Raw genomic sequence first — 15,639 nt, 5'->3', positions numbered from 1 at the left:
AATATATTGTTAAATCAAAGCACAAGGTGTAGTCTTTGTTTTAACAAATATACACTTCCAATGATTGAGTGTTTGAAAATTGATTAAGATAGTCTTTTTTTCCCCCGACTGCACTTAACTTGATGAACAACATTTATTGTAGGTGCACTACATTTTCTAATTAAAAATAGGTCAATTTCCTTGTGCTTTGAATTCATAGGAACATCCGAACAAGGAACAGGTGGTCATTCAGTCCCTCGAGCCCCATTTAGCCCTTCGTCAACACATTTCTCCGTTTTCTCTTCAATATAAAACTGAACTGGTACCTGTGCTGTTAGTAGGGTAATAAGTGATGCCTCTGCTCGTTCCTCTGTGATGTAAGTCCTTGGCTTCCCATCCCAAAGGGCACCATTCTCCAGATCCATCAACTTTATCTGCTTTTTGGATAGCGCTGGGGGTCTCATGCGTACAGAACACATTGGAAAACTGGAAGTTTTAGTTGGTGGGCTCGCTGTTTTTGAGGTTGGTTTTACACTGCTTGCCGACTTCTGCTCTTTGCCAGCCAAGTTGGAACCCATGACTTTTCCACTCTGTTTGGTGGCTTTGGAAGCAGAGCCAACTGAAATGGGCTGTGGCGAATCCATAGTTTGACTGGATGAATGGGACTGTTGAAGGGTGGCGTCGGGTGCCCGGTGTTTTAATACGCTATCCAACGTTCGGACGTAACTAGAGCTTTTGGTGGGCAGCTGATACACAACTTTTGATATTTTGTTAACACACAAATCAGCTCGCTGTTTGATGATTTTCTCTTCATTTTCCAGGTATTCATCTAGTTTGTCACTTAAGAAGGCAGAGCGATTTTTCATGGTGCTTTCCAGACTGGTACCTGAAACACCACCAAAACAAAACATCAGTTCATTTCTTACTGCTGTTGAGTCCAAAGAAACTTTCATTGATTGATTGAGTAGTTCAACTGAGATCCCCTCCTCACCACAGCTGTCTGATGGCAGGTGTGCAACTCTTTAACATGCCTACTGCCATATACTGAACCAAGTTGCTTAGGGAAAGCTAGCTTTGACTTTGAATGGCAAAGTTTACATGGATTAGTTGCTATCATGTATCAGCAAGCACTCTGCTTGCTGATACATATTCTACTGACATATTCTACTGAAGATATAAAGCCCCAAATAAAACATTGTGTCTCTTCTCTGATGGCAAACTCCCACTGTTATGCCCATATAGTGAAATATAAACATTACCGCCTGGACAACACCAGACTAATTGGTGAAGATTCAAGGCTCCCCTGCTCATTTCCATGGAGCCACCATATTTGGCAAGATCAGAGTGCGAACAGTTGAGAAGATGGTACAAAGACCAACAGCAGCTTGTGTCCATCGAATGTGGGTTCAGGTGGATCACTTTTATTGCCCGAGTGCGAATGTGCTTCCAACCAATAGACTGCTCGATAGTCCCACACTGACTTTTGTTCCACTGGTTTCAATGGAGTGAAAAGAAAATCAAGTGGCTTCCACACAGGGTGGGATAAACCACTCCATTTGGTTACCAGTCGAAAGCTACCCCCATTAACTTTACACGGTCACAAGGCAGCACCAATTTATGAACTTACTTGCTTCAGTCTGTTTGGAAACAGATGTCCCAGACTGCTGTACCAGTTTTTGCTTCCAACCCTTTAGCTTTGTGAAATCATTTGTTTTTCCTGTTCTAGAAATAAAGGGAATTTCTTCTTCTGCAGAATGTTTATTAAAAAAAACACATTAGAGAATATCACACCAACTGCAACCACACAAACATTATCAAATCTAAAATTGATGGTTGTTGCTCATGCAAAAATGAAGATTGGGAGATAGGGAGAAGTAAAGATTTTTTAAAAAAGGGTTCATTGCTGATCAATTTGCTGGCTGTTAAGAATCTGGATTCACAGTTAGTTTGGAAAAACTGCTGTAAGGACCAAGTGTCTTCCAGTGAAATGCATTCTATTTATAAAAATGGAAAGGGAGAATAATGTCTGTGTGTCTTTTTAAAAAGACAGAAGTTATTTGAACAAGGTGAGGATGTGAACCAATAATCTGAGGCTGAGTCAGCTCTCCAGCATTTGAGTTAGATAGCGGGAGCATTAGAATGGACGAAGCGTGGATAGCTAATCCACTAGCTGTGCTATGTCTGAGGTGGAGGGGTAGGGAAGGGGACAGTAGATTAATTTGCTTTTAGACAAAGAAAGGGAGTTATAAATCTTGCTTGAGAATATTGAGATGCAGAACTTTTGTTCATATATCCAAATAGTGCTGGTAAGCTGGCCTCAAAAATCTAACAATGTGGCTCAACAGTCAACAGCAGCCTCTCATCTCCCTCCAACTGCACTATTCCACATTTCCTCACCTCAGTTTGATGTCTCCTCACGACAGTTTGTCATGGTAGACTAAATGTGTGGGAGTAGAACTGCTGTGGGCATAAATTGGTATTAGTTTGACTTCTTTCCAATTTCATTTCATTATAATGCCTTCATTGAAAATGAAAACCATCTGGGTTTTGAATAGTGACTTTTATCCAAACATTTTACAAATGGTGAAAATTTTTGATTCCATATTTAATTTCTTTTTTTCCCCTCAAAGTTTGTGTTTAAAAATTGTTTTCTTTCTCACAAAACTCAGAAGTCTGCAATGAATTACATGAACACTAAAAATTAATTGCATTGCAATTTCTAACACCAATTCTAAAATGCTCTGGCCTACTAATCAGTGCTTTAAACTTAGAATTACAATTGCAAGGATACCAATGTCTGAAGGAACAATAACTTTATACTGTACAAAGAAGATGCTGATTGGTTGGCAAGTGGACTCTGATTGATGGACGTGTAGCCATGGCAAATGCACTAGTTGATGGTGACTCTCAGTTAACTGCCGATCATTGCTTGAAATTTGAATCTGGCAACTTGACTCTGATTGGTCAGGGTACTATCTTGTGGAAAGAACCAGAGAATGGCTATCACTTATGTGTGTACATGTTCTTCCTCTCTGCAAAGAACAGGGCCTTGTGTATTAATATATTTAGCTTCCAGTATATGCAAACGTGCCACACTACAAGCCTGACAGCCAATTTTAAATTGGTTCAGTGTAAATTTTAGCATACTGAGTGAGGATTATTTAGCAAATGTTGAAGTCCACCATCAACTGGTGCATTCACCATGACAAGCTTCTACCAGAGTCCACCTGCCGACCAAATCTGCATCCTCTTTTCCTACAGTATAAAGTTGTTGTTTCCCCTGACATTGGTCTTTTTGCAATTCTCCTCGTAAGTGCAAGTTGAAAAGCTTTGACAAAATGTCCTTTCAGCGATACTTCAGTAAACTTTAGCCTAAATCTTCATGGTCATGACGGAAATATAGAATGAATCGAGCCTATTCCCAATGATAAAATCAATACTGATATTGGGGTGAAACTGAACATGAACCCCAAGAGCGCCTGATGTCAAACATTTTTGTTTAATGTTTGGAGATATAACATATAATTTCTCACTAAATTGGCTGTTTTCTCACCTAGGGTACCCTGGTCAGTTTGTTTGGCGGGAACATTTTCTAAGGAGTCTCTCCAATCAGGTTTAATGACTCCTGCTGATGAAGGCACTATTACCACTCCCAAGTGTTTCAGATTTAGGTTGACTGTTGGCGTCAGGGAGCTCGGCTTAACACCAGCTGTAGGGGGAATACATTCAGTTAATCAAAGTTTTTTAAAGAATACATTAATCAGCATAGAAACAGGTCGCAGCTCATGTCTTATCTTTTGTCCAGAATATATTATAATGCTGTAACATAAAAATGATCACATGAATTAGATTAAATTAAACTAGGAATCAAAACAACTAGATACATATCTGATCAGTTTGGTACGTTTTAACATCTTTCGCAAGCATATTGGCACAAATCTTCATGCAATGATATACAAGTACCAGTCACCTGCTTTAAGTGATGGGTGGAGAATAACTCTAGGATCTAAATGAGTTAAGTCCCCAATCAGCTTCTCTTCTAGCCGTTCAATTTTCTCCTCATCACTTTCTTGGGGGACTGCAAGAATGGAAAGTCACATATTATGCTAATTGTAAAGCATAGCGTTGAGTAGAGAGAGAACATAGACAGGACTCAAATTTGCTCACAGAATCACTTAAAACTTCAGCATACACATTCCTAAGTCGATTACTCCGAACAAAATTTGAAACATTGAGTTAATATCCCACCCTTCAATGAATGTGTGAGAATAGACACTCAGCTGAAGTATTAACATCCTGCTAAATAACATAGTTAAAAGGGAGCTCTTTGAATAATTGGCTAGGGAAGGGACTGAAGGTTATAGAAATAAATAATTACATAAAATCAAAATACTGTGGATGCTGGAATCTGAAACAAAAACAGAAAATGCTGGAAAATCTCAGCAGGTCTGACAGCATCCGTGGAGAAAATAGAGCTGACGTTTCAAGTCTGGATGATCTTTGTCAGAGCTCTGATGCTTTCACAACAGCACAAAGTTCTGTTGCACATTCTCCCAGAAAGTTGTTTCTGGTCAATTAGTTAAGAGTTTTACATGTTAATTTTCCACATTTCTACCACTGAATTCAGGAATTGCCACATTGTTCTCATCAGAAGCAATGGAAAGATTCTGATACAAAGAAAAGCTTGAGTTAATATTCTAAGAGAAACCATTCAAACTCCAAATCAGGATTTATGTGATTGATAGCTCAGCACACACAAGTAAAAAGAGACTTGGCGTAGTTTTAGTACCTGTTTGTTGGATGGGATCACTTGGGTCCTCTGGCACCTGCTCAACCAGGTGGGACTGCAAGGCATCCTGTACAAATATTAATCCAAATACTTAAATCAGATAAAGGCCAAACAATTCGGAAATAAAGACATGGGCATGTATCAGTCAGCAAAACCTGGTTAAAAAGACAAGAAATTAAGAAGATGTGGATTGGAGGCAAAATAAACAGCTATAATTGAGCCAACCCTTTCAAACCCTCATTCAGCAGTTTGGTTTGAGCTCTGAAGCAATGTCTCTATTCCCTAAACCCCTTTGTTTGGTTATCTCTCCAATCCCAATGCTCATTCTCCTTACCTCTTACCAAAGCTGCTGCTGCCATTACAATGGCCTGGATTCCATGATCAGCAGCAAATGAATTGGGATTTAGTATGCTTACACTTGTCCACAAAACGCGTGTGGGCTTTTACAGCTTGAATAGTGATTTCAGATAATCAATAGACTAGCATCACCTACAACTGAGACCAGTTTGAACATGACAAGCAATGGTGCATCTCCTCAGCTAATCGTACTAAAGCATGCTTACTGAAACACACAGTCTAAACTAGAAGATGTAATTGAGAATATTTAATTCAGTGTAAAATCATACACCGACAGCAAAATAACGAGAAGGAAAGAAATACGTGATCAGGAGATCAGAGATGAAAAGAGAAAAAGGGAATTTTTTTGAAACTGGCATTTATACAGGCCCTTTCACAACCTCAGCAAGTCCAAAAGTACTTTACATCCAATCGAGTACTATTGAATTGTAGTCACTACTGTAATGTAGGAAATGTAGCAGCCAATTTCTGCATAGCAAGTTTCCATACTAAGAAATGATAATGACCAGTTTTTTAGTGATTTTTTTGAGGGATAATATCAAGGATACCTCTCCTGCTCTTCTTCGACATGGTGCTGCTATAGGATTTTCCACCTGATGGGGCCGCTGGAACAAAGATCAAAATCTGAAGGAATGTAAATATTTAATGCCCAAGAGGTTGTTTGGCAGTAATTAAGATTTGTCATTGAAAATTCACTTGAACAAACAAGCCTTAAGTTTTTCTGGCACTGCTTCTGCTTAGTGGATAAGTATGGCAACTTCACACTCTCGCCTCAAAATAGCAAGCCTACTGTCGCGGTGTCAGTGTAACAAACTTTAGAAGAAACAGGGCAACTCACACAGCAACTTCCTGATTGCCATGTTTAACTGTGGATTTGTGAAACCTGGAAGTTGTCAGATTTAGTTCTTAATAATGGTGAGCACTATGAACTTCATTGTTATTCTTATTGCAAAATCAGAGCCATTATCTTTCACACTCAAGTCCACAAATAAAAAAAAGTAAATTTTAGTTATCCTCCATTACTAATTGAAGGGATGGTGGGGATGAATTTTATCTACCAAGGCAGGTAGTTTCTTTGGGGAAACTTCCTGGCTTGATGGTCTTGCCTTTGTATAAAGGCCTCTCAATGTCACAATCTTAACTCTGGGGCTGGTGATGTAGGAGAGAGTTGGGCCCACTGACCCCAGAAGCAAAGGCAGCAAACCAAATACGGGTGGTTGAATGCTGAAGCAGATTAGTTAGAAGGCTCACCGTGGTTCTCTGGGACTTCATTGCAGTTGGATTAAAGGCTGGTAGACCCTTTAACCCTCACCCTTCGCACCCACTCCCCATGCCAACTCATTGCTCTTCCAAGCTATTCACTCATTGTACACCATGTACAGAACCAATAAGCCATATAGTATCAGTAGCATGTGTGGAGCTGTTCAGGAAAAAAAACACCCGTTCAGAAATTGGGCAGGATTTTCTGCTCTCCCTACAACGTTTTTTGTGGTGGCGGAGGTGGCCTGCTATTGGCGGGCAGCAGGATCTTCCGATCCTGCCACTGTCAACGGGTTTTCTTGTTGTTCACCCTCTCTGCTGCCAGTGGGACTGGAAGATCCCACCAGCAGGAATAGCTGGAAGACACCGGCAATTTTCTTTTGATACAAAACTGTGGTTCTCAACTGTGTCAGGTAGAGTTAACCATCAATAAACAGGGCTTCAAACACTTCACAATTCTTAATATTGTGTAAATTTGAGATTGAGATATTGACAAAAGAGATCACAGAAAGAACCTACTATAATCACTTGAAGAAGTCAATCAAGCAAAGTCAACATTTATATCAGCTGTCAAAACAGAACACCCCGCTGAGATAATACTTTACGAATCTGGGCTGTCAGTCAAGCAGCAGTAATGAGGACAGATGTAGGAACTCTTGCAGTACAATTGGATAGCCTCATTATGTATGCCTGGCTGAGAGCACAGACTCAAAACAAAGGAGAGCAAAACTGTACATAATTCTCTAGGTATGGTCTCAACAATGCCATTTAGAGCTGTGGCAAGAGTTCCCTATGTTTATACTCCATCCCTCTCATAATCAAGGCCAACATTGAATTGCCTTCCTAATTACTTACTGTAACTAACTTTGATTAATGTATAAGGATATCAAGATCTCTCTCTGCTGCAATATTCTACAGTCTCTCTCCATTTAAATTTTCTGATTTTCAAAGTGATCAACCTTGTGTTTTCCCACATTATACTCAAAAAGCTTTTTGTCTTAACCTTTCACAGATGATAAATCATAAATTGATCCCTAATTTTGATGAGTCAGTTACTGCATTCCACACCCATTGGCAGCATTGATCTAATTCAGGGATTCATACAGAGTAAAGTTTAATGTTTTATCCACAAATAGATTTTTGATGCCTATTGAAAGCGAAAAGGGTAGTCTGGTGACAAGTGTCATAAGGGAGGCCAGGACAGTACCATCTCCTAGATGTATTGCCATAATTACTTGCTCAGTTGTTGTTCAGTTGTAACATTCTCAAGTCCCATTCCAAGACTGCACCATGAAATCTATGCTGTTACTCCAATGCAGTACTTTCAGATGAGATGTTCAACATAATCAACACTCTCTCAGGTAGATGTGAAAGGTTCCCTAGTACCATCTGAAGAAGAGCAAGGAGTTCTTTTTGGTATCCTAAACAATATTTATCTCTCAAAAGATGTCATTAAAACAGATTGGGCTATACATTGACAAATTCTCCACCCTCTGTGAAGATGCAGCAACATTCACTGCTCTAAGTTCAAGAACTCAATACAACACTCTCAAATAAACTTCATAATACTTTCAGAAATTTTGAAATAGCTGACAAAATTCAAAATTACCTTACCTCCAAGTTAGGTGCCTGGTTCTTTATGTAACAGTGGTGCTAGGCACCTCTGGTAATTGAATGATTTTCGGTGAGTGGCAAGCAAATCCATTGCATAGAATTGGTCCAAACTTAGGAGTTGACATTTCATCAACGTGTAGGACTGTGTAACGTCATGACAGCACTGCCCCAGCTGCTTCCAGCACAAGCATGGGATGCCTGCATGAGTGCTCTTCTTAACGTAGTGCATCAAATAATCCAAGCCAGAAGAGTTGGAGGTGCAGCATACACTAGCAGGAGGTTATTCAGCTTCCATAAGGGTTTTGTACCTATTATCTGTTGTCAAGTTTCCTACATTACAAGTGACCACACTTCAAAAAATACCTTACTGGCTATAAAGAAATTCCTGCGGTCATGAGAAGTGTTATATATAAAGCAAGTCTTTCATTCAAACAGAAGGTTCAGATTGAAAGAAAGTTAAACACATCAGCTCCAATGGGAACTCAAACATAGCATGGAACAAGACAATGAACCACTGGAGCTTGAAAAAAAAAAGTGATCCCCTTGTTTTTTTTTAAACTCGTTGCCTCAAATGTACTTGTGATCAACTTACAATAGGCTTCTGTACACCATGGTCAGTTAAAAGTGATAACAGGGAATAACACCATTGTAGATTACAGGGGGTTGTTGAATTGGTCTAACTGTGCAATATTGACTCATGCAAATTGGCCACCTTGTCCTGATTTTCTTTGCAAGCATGATGTAAAATAGGTTTCTCAAATATGAACCTATCATAGACCAATTTCACCCCAATGAGTGTGATTAAGTTGAATAAACCTACTCATGACTAAAGTCACCACACTCCATCAGTACACATTTAATGATTATCCTTACTGATACTTTTAGATTCAATAATTTCCCCAAACTATTGAGATCCAGAGATAATCAATTAAAAAAACTCAACTTTTTTCTGATTAACTTAAGTTATGAATATCTAAGCATTTAGACAAAACTGAAATTCTCACATGTTCTGTCAATAACATCTTAACTGGGGTAATTGTTGAAACAATGTTTCCAGTATTCTGACACACTCTTTAACCATCTACCCAAATCGCCGAATGAGATACATGCCTAAAAAAGGATAACAGCCTTACCTGAGATGCATACGACACAAAAGTAACACCCTCCACATCATCCAGATCTGGACTAACATCACAGAACATTTCTTCCTGTTCTGGAAGCTGTTCAGGGGCGGCCAAAGAAACAGCTGCTCCAGAGGCAGAACGGGGAGGTTTTGTAGACTGCCGCAGTTTTTTTGATCGAACCCGTCTATAAGCTCTGGCTGTGAACTGCTGCTTCGACACACGTGGAGACCTGGAACTGGTGCGTGGTTTCGGTGTTTCCTCAACACTATCGGTTGTGCCATCTGGAGGTCTCCAGATTCCAGAACTGAATGCCTTAGAGGACAAACGTGTTGACTTAGAGCAGACAGGCAAACTCTCAGTACAAACGCCAGAACCTGTTGCCTTTTCAGTATGTTTGATCTTGCAAAATTCAAAATCTTCTCCTGAGGCCTTTGGAGATGGCGTACTATGAGACGCAATTGAACGGTGTGCTACTGCAGAGGTACTCCTTTTCTTCTCAGTTCTTCCAGACACAGAGTCAGAGTCATTCTCTTTGTATTTGGTACACTCTGGTGATGAACCTACACTTCCTAGTTTGGAAGTTTCAGTAGAGCTGGGTGAGCGAGTAGATTTTTCTGCTGAGTTTGGAGAGCCGAGAACAACGGGAATCAGAGGTGTCCAGTTCCTCCGACAAGGAGACAGTAGGTTTTGCGGAAGTTCAGATATTTTTATGGTACCCTTTGTAACAGTGCATGGTTCCAGGTAAACAACAGGCATTTTGCTGCTTTCTATTCGCAGCATTTTGGCTTTGGCTATCCCTTCAGGGCTGCTTAATGGCCGTTTGGTGACCCCAGTAACAGTTGCATCCACTTCACTGGCACCATTTTTATCAATAGTTTTATTAGCTAGCTCACAATTTGTCCCATCAAGCTGCGGCCCTGATGCTGGAGTGCTGAGGCTAGAAGAAGAATCAAAATAATCCTCCTCTTCCTTGCATTTCAGTCGTGCACCATCAAGGTCCTCTGGGTTTGCTGCATGGTCATACTCATAGTCAGGTGGCTCTTCTTTGATAATAATATTAAATGATCCTTCCTGGTCTTCAGATGATGCTGTATTGAACGGATGAGTTGAAAACACACGAGGGAGGTGTTTCAAGATGCTGGAAATAAATAAAGAAATTAACACTTAAGGGCAATTCACACTGAACATACAATACGCTTAAGAATCCGAAACATTTAAACCTATAATCCTACACTAACTAGGTGCAGGACAATTTCAAATTAGCATAGCACTAATGAATACCAGCAGAGTTAGTTAATTGGAGTACAAAAATGCTTACCGAAAAATTAGTTTTGATATTTATACTCAACAAATTTTATGAGGGGATGTTAAAAGGATGCCATAGAGTAGTAGATGCAGGAAAACTTTTTTTTCCTGTTGGGGCAATCAAAAAAGGAGGGAACATAATCTTATAATTGGAGCTAGGCCATTTAGGATGGCATCGGGAAGCAGTTTCACCCTTCCCCCATAGTAGAAGTAGGAAATTTTCTTCTCCAAAGTGCTATGGAACAAATGGAACTTTCAAGGCTGAGATAAAGAGGTTATTGTTAGTAAGGATATCAAGCAGTATGGAATGAGATAAATGGAATGGAGGTACAGATCAGGCATGGACTGAATGGCAAAACAGATTAGAGGAGCTGAATGGTCTAACCCAGTTCCCATGAGCAATGTGGTTACAAATTAAATTCCTTTATCTTCATAACATTCACAAATTTTATTCTTCAAATATTGGGCTGAATTTTACATCAGCAACAAAACAATGGTTCTTTCTGCTACTCAAAGAAAAGTGTCAAAGATTTAACAATTTCTGTGGCATAGTTTTCCCCTTTCCTAAAGTCAGTTTGAATCAGCCTTCAAATCAACGGGATCTTCAGGGGTGCACCAACAGTCATGTCATCAAGTAGGGTAAGCAGTCAATCACATTTAAGTATTCTTATACACAGCAAACCAGAAAGTATAGATAGTGAAATAAAATGATTGGGCCGTGCACGTGTGACAATATAGTCTCAATTTGCCTGGATAAGTGCAGGTCCAACAACACAAGCTCAACACCATCCAGAACAAAACAGCCCACTTTATTGGCATGCCATTCACCACCTTAAACATTCACACCCTCTGCCACCACACAGTGGAAGCTGAATCTACCATATATATGACGCACTGCAGCAAATAACCAAATCTTCTTTGACAGCACCTTCTAAACCCATGACCTCCATCACCTAGAAGAACAAGGGCAGAAGGTGCACAGGCACACTACCACCTGCAAGTTCCCCTCCAAGTCACACACCATCCTGACTTGGAACTAAATCCTTATCCTTTACTGTCAATGGGCTATCAGAACTTCCTTCCTGACAGCATTGTCGGTATACCTGCACCATGTGGGCTGCAGTGGTTCAAGTCAGCCGCTCACTACGACCTTCTCAAGAGTCATTTGGGATGAGCAATAAATGCTGACCTAGCCAGCAATGCCACGTTCCATGAAAGAACAAAAAAAAACATTGGATTAAGCTAAAAATCATTAAATTTAAAATAATTAGGATTGTGGAATTTAGCAGTAATTATAAACTTAGTCCATCATTAAAATCTACTTAGTGCAACTTTTTCCAAGAGTTCTTTTAGTAAGACTAAGATTGTAAAAGTGGAAGTGTTCATCCGTTCAATTTTTAATTAATTGCATTCAGGGGTACTTCAACAGTGTACCCTCTTAACACAAATTTCTGTATTTCCATTTTAAACTGTGCATGTGCGGACTCCAGAAGTTGCTGTCAGTTTCAGAGGAGTGAATGCTGACATTGTTGCTATCGCTCCTACCATAAAATATGGGCCAATGATTTGATCCCTCTCAGGACACCTAAGCTAAATTAGAATAAAACATAAAATACTGAAAATTCAGAACATGGAAGACAAGGACCAGAATTCTCCGATGTCGTTCACCTCACCAGCGCTGCCAGCGAGAACGGAGAATTTGGCACTCAGCCAAATCTCCATTCACAGAAGGAGGACTGGAAAAGTTCAGCTGCGAACAAGGTCAGAGAAATCCGGCCAAGATAGAATAACATGCTAAAAATTCCCACCCTTTCTTTTGAGATACTAACCTAATTTCTATGTTGTCCAGGAATTTTATGCCTTTAGATCTGATTTCCAGATTTAATCTTTATGCATATTAGATATAAATAAAAATGTTGCATATAGTACATATTTTCCACCCACACACCTTATTTCTTGCTGTCATACATTTTAGTTATGTTTTTTAATTACTTAGTGTTCAAAAAGGTATATACCGACATTTATAATGGGAGTTTTTCTCCATGAAGTGTTTATATCACAATATACTTGCGGGATTTGGTCACTAGATGGCAATGAAGCTCAAATAACTCAATGGTCTCTGCAACTTTGTCTATCTGACATCTTCCTTTTCACACAATTTTCACAAGCAAGATTTGATTTGTTAATTTTTTTACTTCCTAGATCGAATTTCCACCCCCCTCCAACTTTTCTCCAGTCCTGCCTCTCAGAATCTGTAGCCACATTGCCTCCAAATCCCTTACAACTTTACCCCACTGCTCTCCCCATCACAGCCTTTCCTGACCTTACTTGTCTCCTGCAAGACTCTAGTCCTTTCCCCGGAACTCCCTCTGGCCTCCTTGTTCCTTTTCAGCCTTCAGTATGTATCACTGTCCCATGCCTTATCTTCCTATGCTCTCTATCCCAGCCCAATGTTTCTCTATCCCTTCCCACCGTTTTCTTCAGACCTGTTAGCTCTTCATTTTTTTCTTGGTTATTTATCTTTAGAGCCCTGCAGCTCACCTACCTGCTGTTTCACAAACCACATCTTCAACCTGGCCAACATTCCTTCTTCCAATGCAGTGTACCACGTCAAAACTCAAAATGAACCATGCTCTTTGCTGTTTCCTAGTATTAGAGTGGCAATTCAAAACCCGATTTCAAAGGTCCTATTGCGGAATAAACTATTTGTAGTGTCATAATTAATTTATAAACAGATTGCTGCTTCCCAGTCTTATAAGTATGAGGCTTTATAACATGATTTTGTTTTAAACGGCTTTCTTTAATTTAAGCTCAAATGGAGTAAAGAAGAAAGTAATGTGAATTCTATGAGCTCTGCCCGACAAAAAGCCTGTGTGCTGTGGTTACCACGGGGACAGGGGGCCCAGGTCAGATGTTACTGAAATGCAGATATCTGCATTTAATATCTGAAAACAGATTTTCTAAGGAGAGAATTTACTATTTCAGACTTTGAACAGCAATGTGTGAGTGCACGCGCGCGTGGGCGGACGTTGGAGAAGAGAAAGCCAGGCAGACAAGAAACAAGATTTGCTGCAGCCTGCAAAGGTAAAAGGCCGTTTTCACAGTTGGCTACAAGGCAGACTGCTCCCGCAAGCTTGTACACCGGTTGAAGAGAAAGAAGCTGCAGAAATTTACAGATACCGGATGATTCACTACGGCTTGGCTGGAAGAGTGGGCCTTACTGCTGAAAGTCAATTCAGAAATTCTGAGGGCAAGGACTTTGAGCGGTCACAGTGATTTGGTGAAACAATGAGAAGTGAACTCATTTGAAGTGCGGAGTGACTGGTGGAGTAAGGGTTTGCAGAGGGACACCTTTGATCGAGGCAGGAACCTATGGAAGGGAGCCCCCAAGGTTCCTTGATGCAACTGAGGCATTAACTAAGGCAGTCACTGAGAAGCAAGGGATATTGTTCCTGGTATCAAGCACGCAAGAGATAAGAGCAGAAGACGATTATCCAGACTGCTCTGCCATTCAGCACAATCATGGCTGATCCTGGGCTTTAATGCCACTCTGCTGCCTGCTCATGTTGGAGCTCATGTCCCGGGACTGAGGCCTCACTGTCGGGGGAATATTGAACAGACTGTCCCGGGACTGAGGTCACACTGTCGGGGGAATATTGAACAGACTGTCCTGGGACTGAGGCCTCACTGTCGGGGGAATATGTTGGACTTTAACCTGGCGTTGTTAAACTTCTTACCATGTTGGAGCATGCAGTCCTTTGGGATAGACGATTCTGAAGATTCCCAACCCTTTGAGTGAAGAAATTTCTCCACACCCTCAGTCCTAATTCATCACCCCCTCATATATCATTCCCTCCTTATCCTGCAGTAAAAGGAAGCTCACAATAGCCACAGGAAGTCTCAAATGTGTAGAATCAGCACAGAGAGAGTGCCATCGTGGAAGGCCATTGGTGAAGGCAAAACTGGAGTCCACGCAGAGCAAGATCATTTGAAAGAGCTATCTTCAGATGAAGAGCATGGAGGATACATCTGCCCTGTGCCTATTGTGCTGTTTGACCACTGTCATTTATTGGGCAGCTTTGAGCAGCCAAAGTTCTCATCAAAACCTTGTTTCACACAGCACCTGCAGCAGGGAGGAAATTGAATGGCCCACCAAAGTCATTGCTGACCTCCTGAGCAGGGAGAAACTCCACTGTCACGTCATACCTCTGCAGTATGCCTCAGTGCAGATACACTTATCTCAATTGGGCCTAAATCAACTTAGAATGGAGAGCACTAGGTAAGCAGTACATTACAAAAAATTAGGAGGAGAGTCAGAGGTTTACAGCATGGAAACAGGCCCTTCGGCCCAACTTGTCCATGCCACCCAGTTTTTACCATTGAGCTAGTCCCAAGAGAGTGAGACCGTCATTGTGGCCGCTGCCCAGAGGATGAGGACGGACACAGACATGCTTCACTGGACAAAGATTCCTCAGCTGTCACAAACAAGGGTCTCCCTGGAGCATGAGGTAGATGAGTTCCCCAATGCTGGAGTTATTGCGGTGTCATGGAAAGAATCTAAGCAGCGCATGTGCATCATGTTGACTCAGGGACTTGAGCCCAAGCTCCTCCACTGAGAGAAGGCCAATCTCTTAGACACTAAGTGGATTCTAGAACATTGTGCTAACATGCGCACAAAGTGTAGCAAGACTATTCAGTGGCGCTTATGGAGCAAAGTTACTAGAGTGGATGCCAGATGTGCCCCAGCTGATGGTATTATCTAGCATGCTATAGTGCCATGTAAGGGCTGAGGCAGCTGACGAGGCTGGTGAGAGGGCCACCCCTCAGGGGAAACTGGCATCATCCTTCACCTTCTCAATTACTGACTCAGGGCCCATCCAAGCCATAAGAGGAAATGGATGAGAGGGAATCCTTACAAATGACACAGGTAAAACAACCACGTGTCGGAGCCTCCGCGGACTCCTCCAAGACAAGGACAGAAGCCACAGGTATCTCAGCCAAATGCAGATACAATAGAGCAGCCTACCTCCATCTCAGCCACAGGAGGGACATCATAGAAGTGCGCCACCTGGGTGAAGTTTTCTATAGTTGTTTGATCATTTATTCTCTGTAGTAGTAATTATAACTATGAAATCAAACTGTGGTGAAATTGAAGGCTTATGTTGAAAGTGAGATAAACATGGAGGGGGGTGGCGGGAGAGGAATGTAGTG

At 41.0% G+C, this 15,639-nt stretch overlaps 1 protein-coding gene across 5 annotated transcripts in view; it reads right to left on the bottom strand.

Moving 5' to 3' along the window:
* The window catches only part of mgaa (MAX dimerization protein MGA a), a 90,738-nt gene that overhangs the window by 54,486 nt on the left and 20,613 nt on the right, over positions 1–15,639 (bottom strand). For all 5 annotated transcript variants that reach the window (XM_078233483.1, XM_078233481.1, XM_078233484.1 and 2 more), the window contains 6 exons: positions 9,133–10,261; positions 4,769–4,835; positions 3,950–4,057; positions 3,533–3,688; positions 1,607–1,726; positions 306–865 (listed from right to left, as the gene is read on the bottom strand). In XM_078233483.1, the coding sequence (XP_078089609.1) occupies positions 306–865; positions 1,607–1,726; positions 3,533–3,688; positions 3,950–4,057; positions 4,769–4,835; positions 9,133–10,261 (2,140 nt within the window). The remainder of the gene's footprint in view (positions 1–305; positions 866–1,606; positions 1,727–3,532; positions 3,689–3,949; positions 4,058–4,768; positions 4,836–9,132; positions 10,262–15,639) is intronic.

This window comes from Mustelus asterias, chromosome 18 (genome assembly GCF_964213995.1).
Source record: "Mustelus asterias chromosome 18, sMusAst1.hap1.1, whole genome shotgun sequence".
In the NCBI taxonomy this organism is placed as follows: Eukaryota; Metazoa; Chordata; class Chondrichthyes; order Carcharhiniformes; family Triakidae; genus Mustelus; species Mustelus asterias.
Note: the sequence above shows the minus strand (reverse complement) of the source record. Positions and strands in the feature narration are given on the sequence as shown.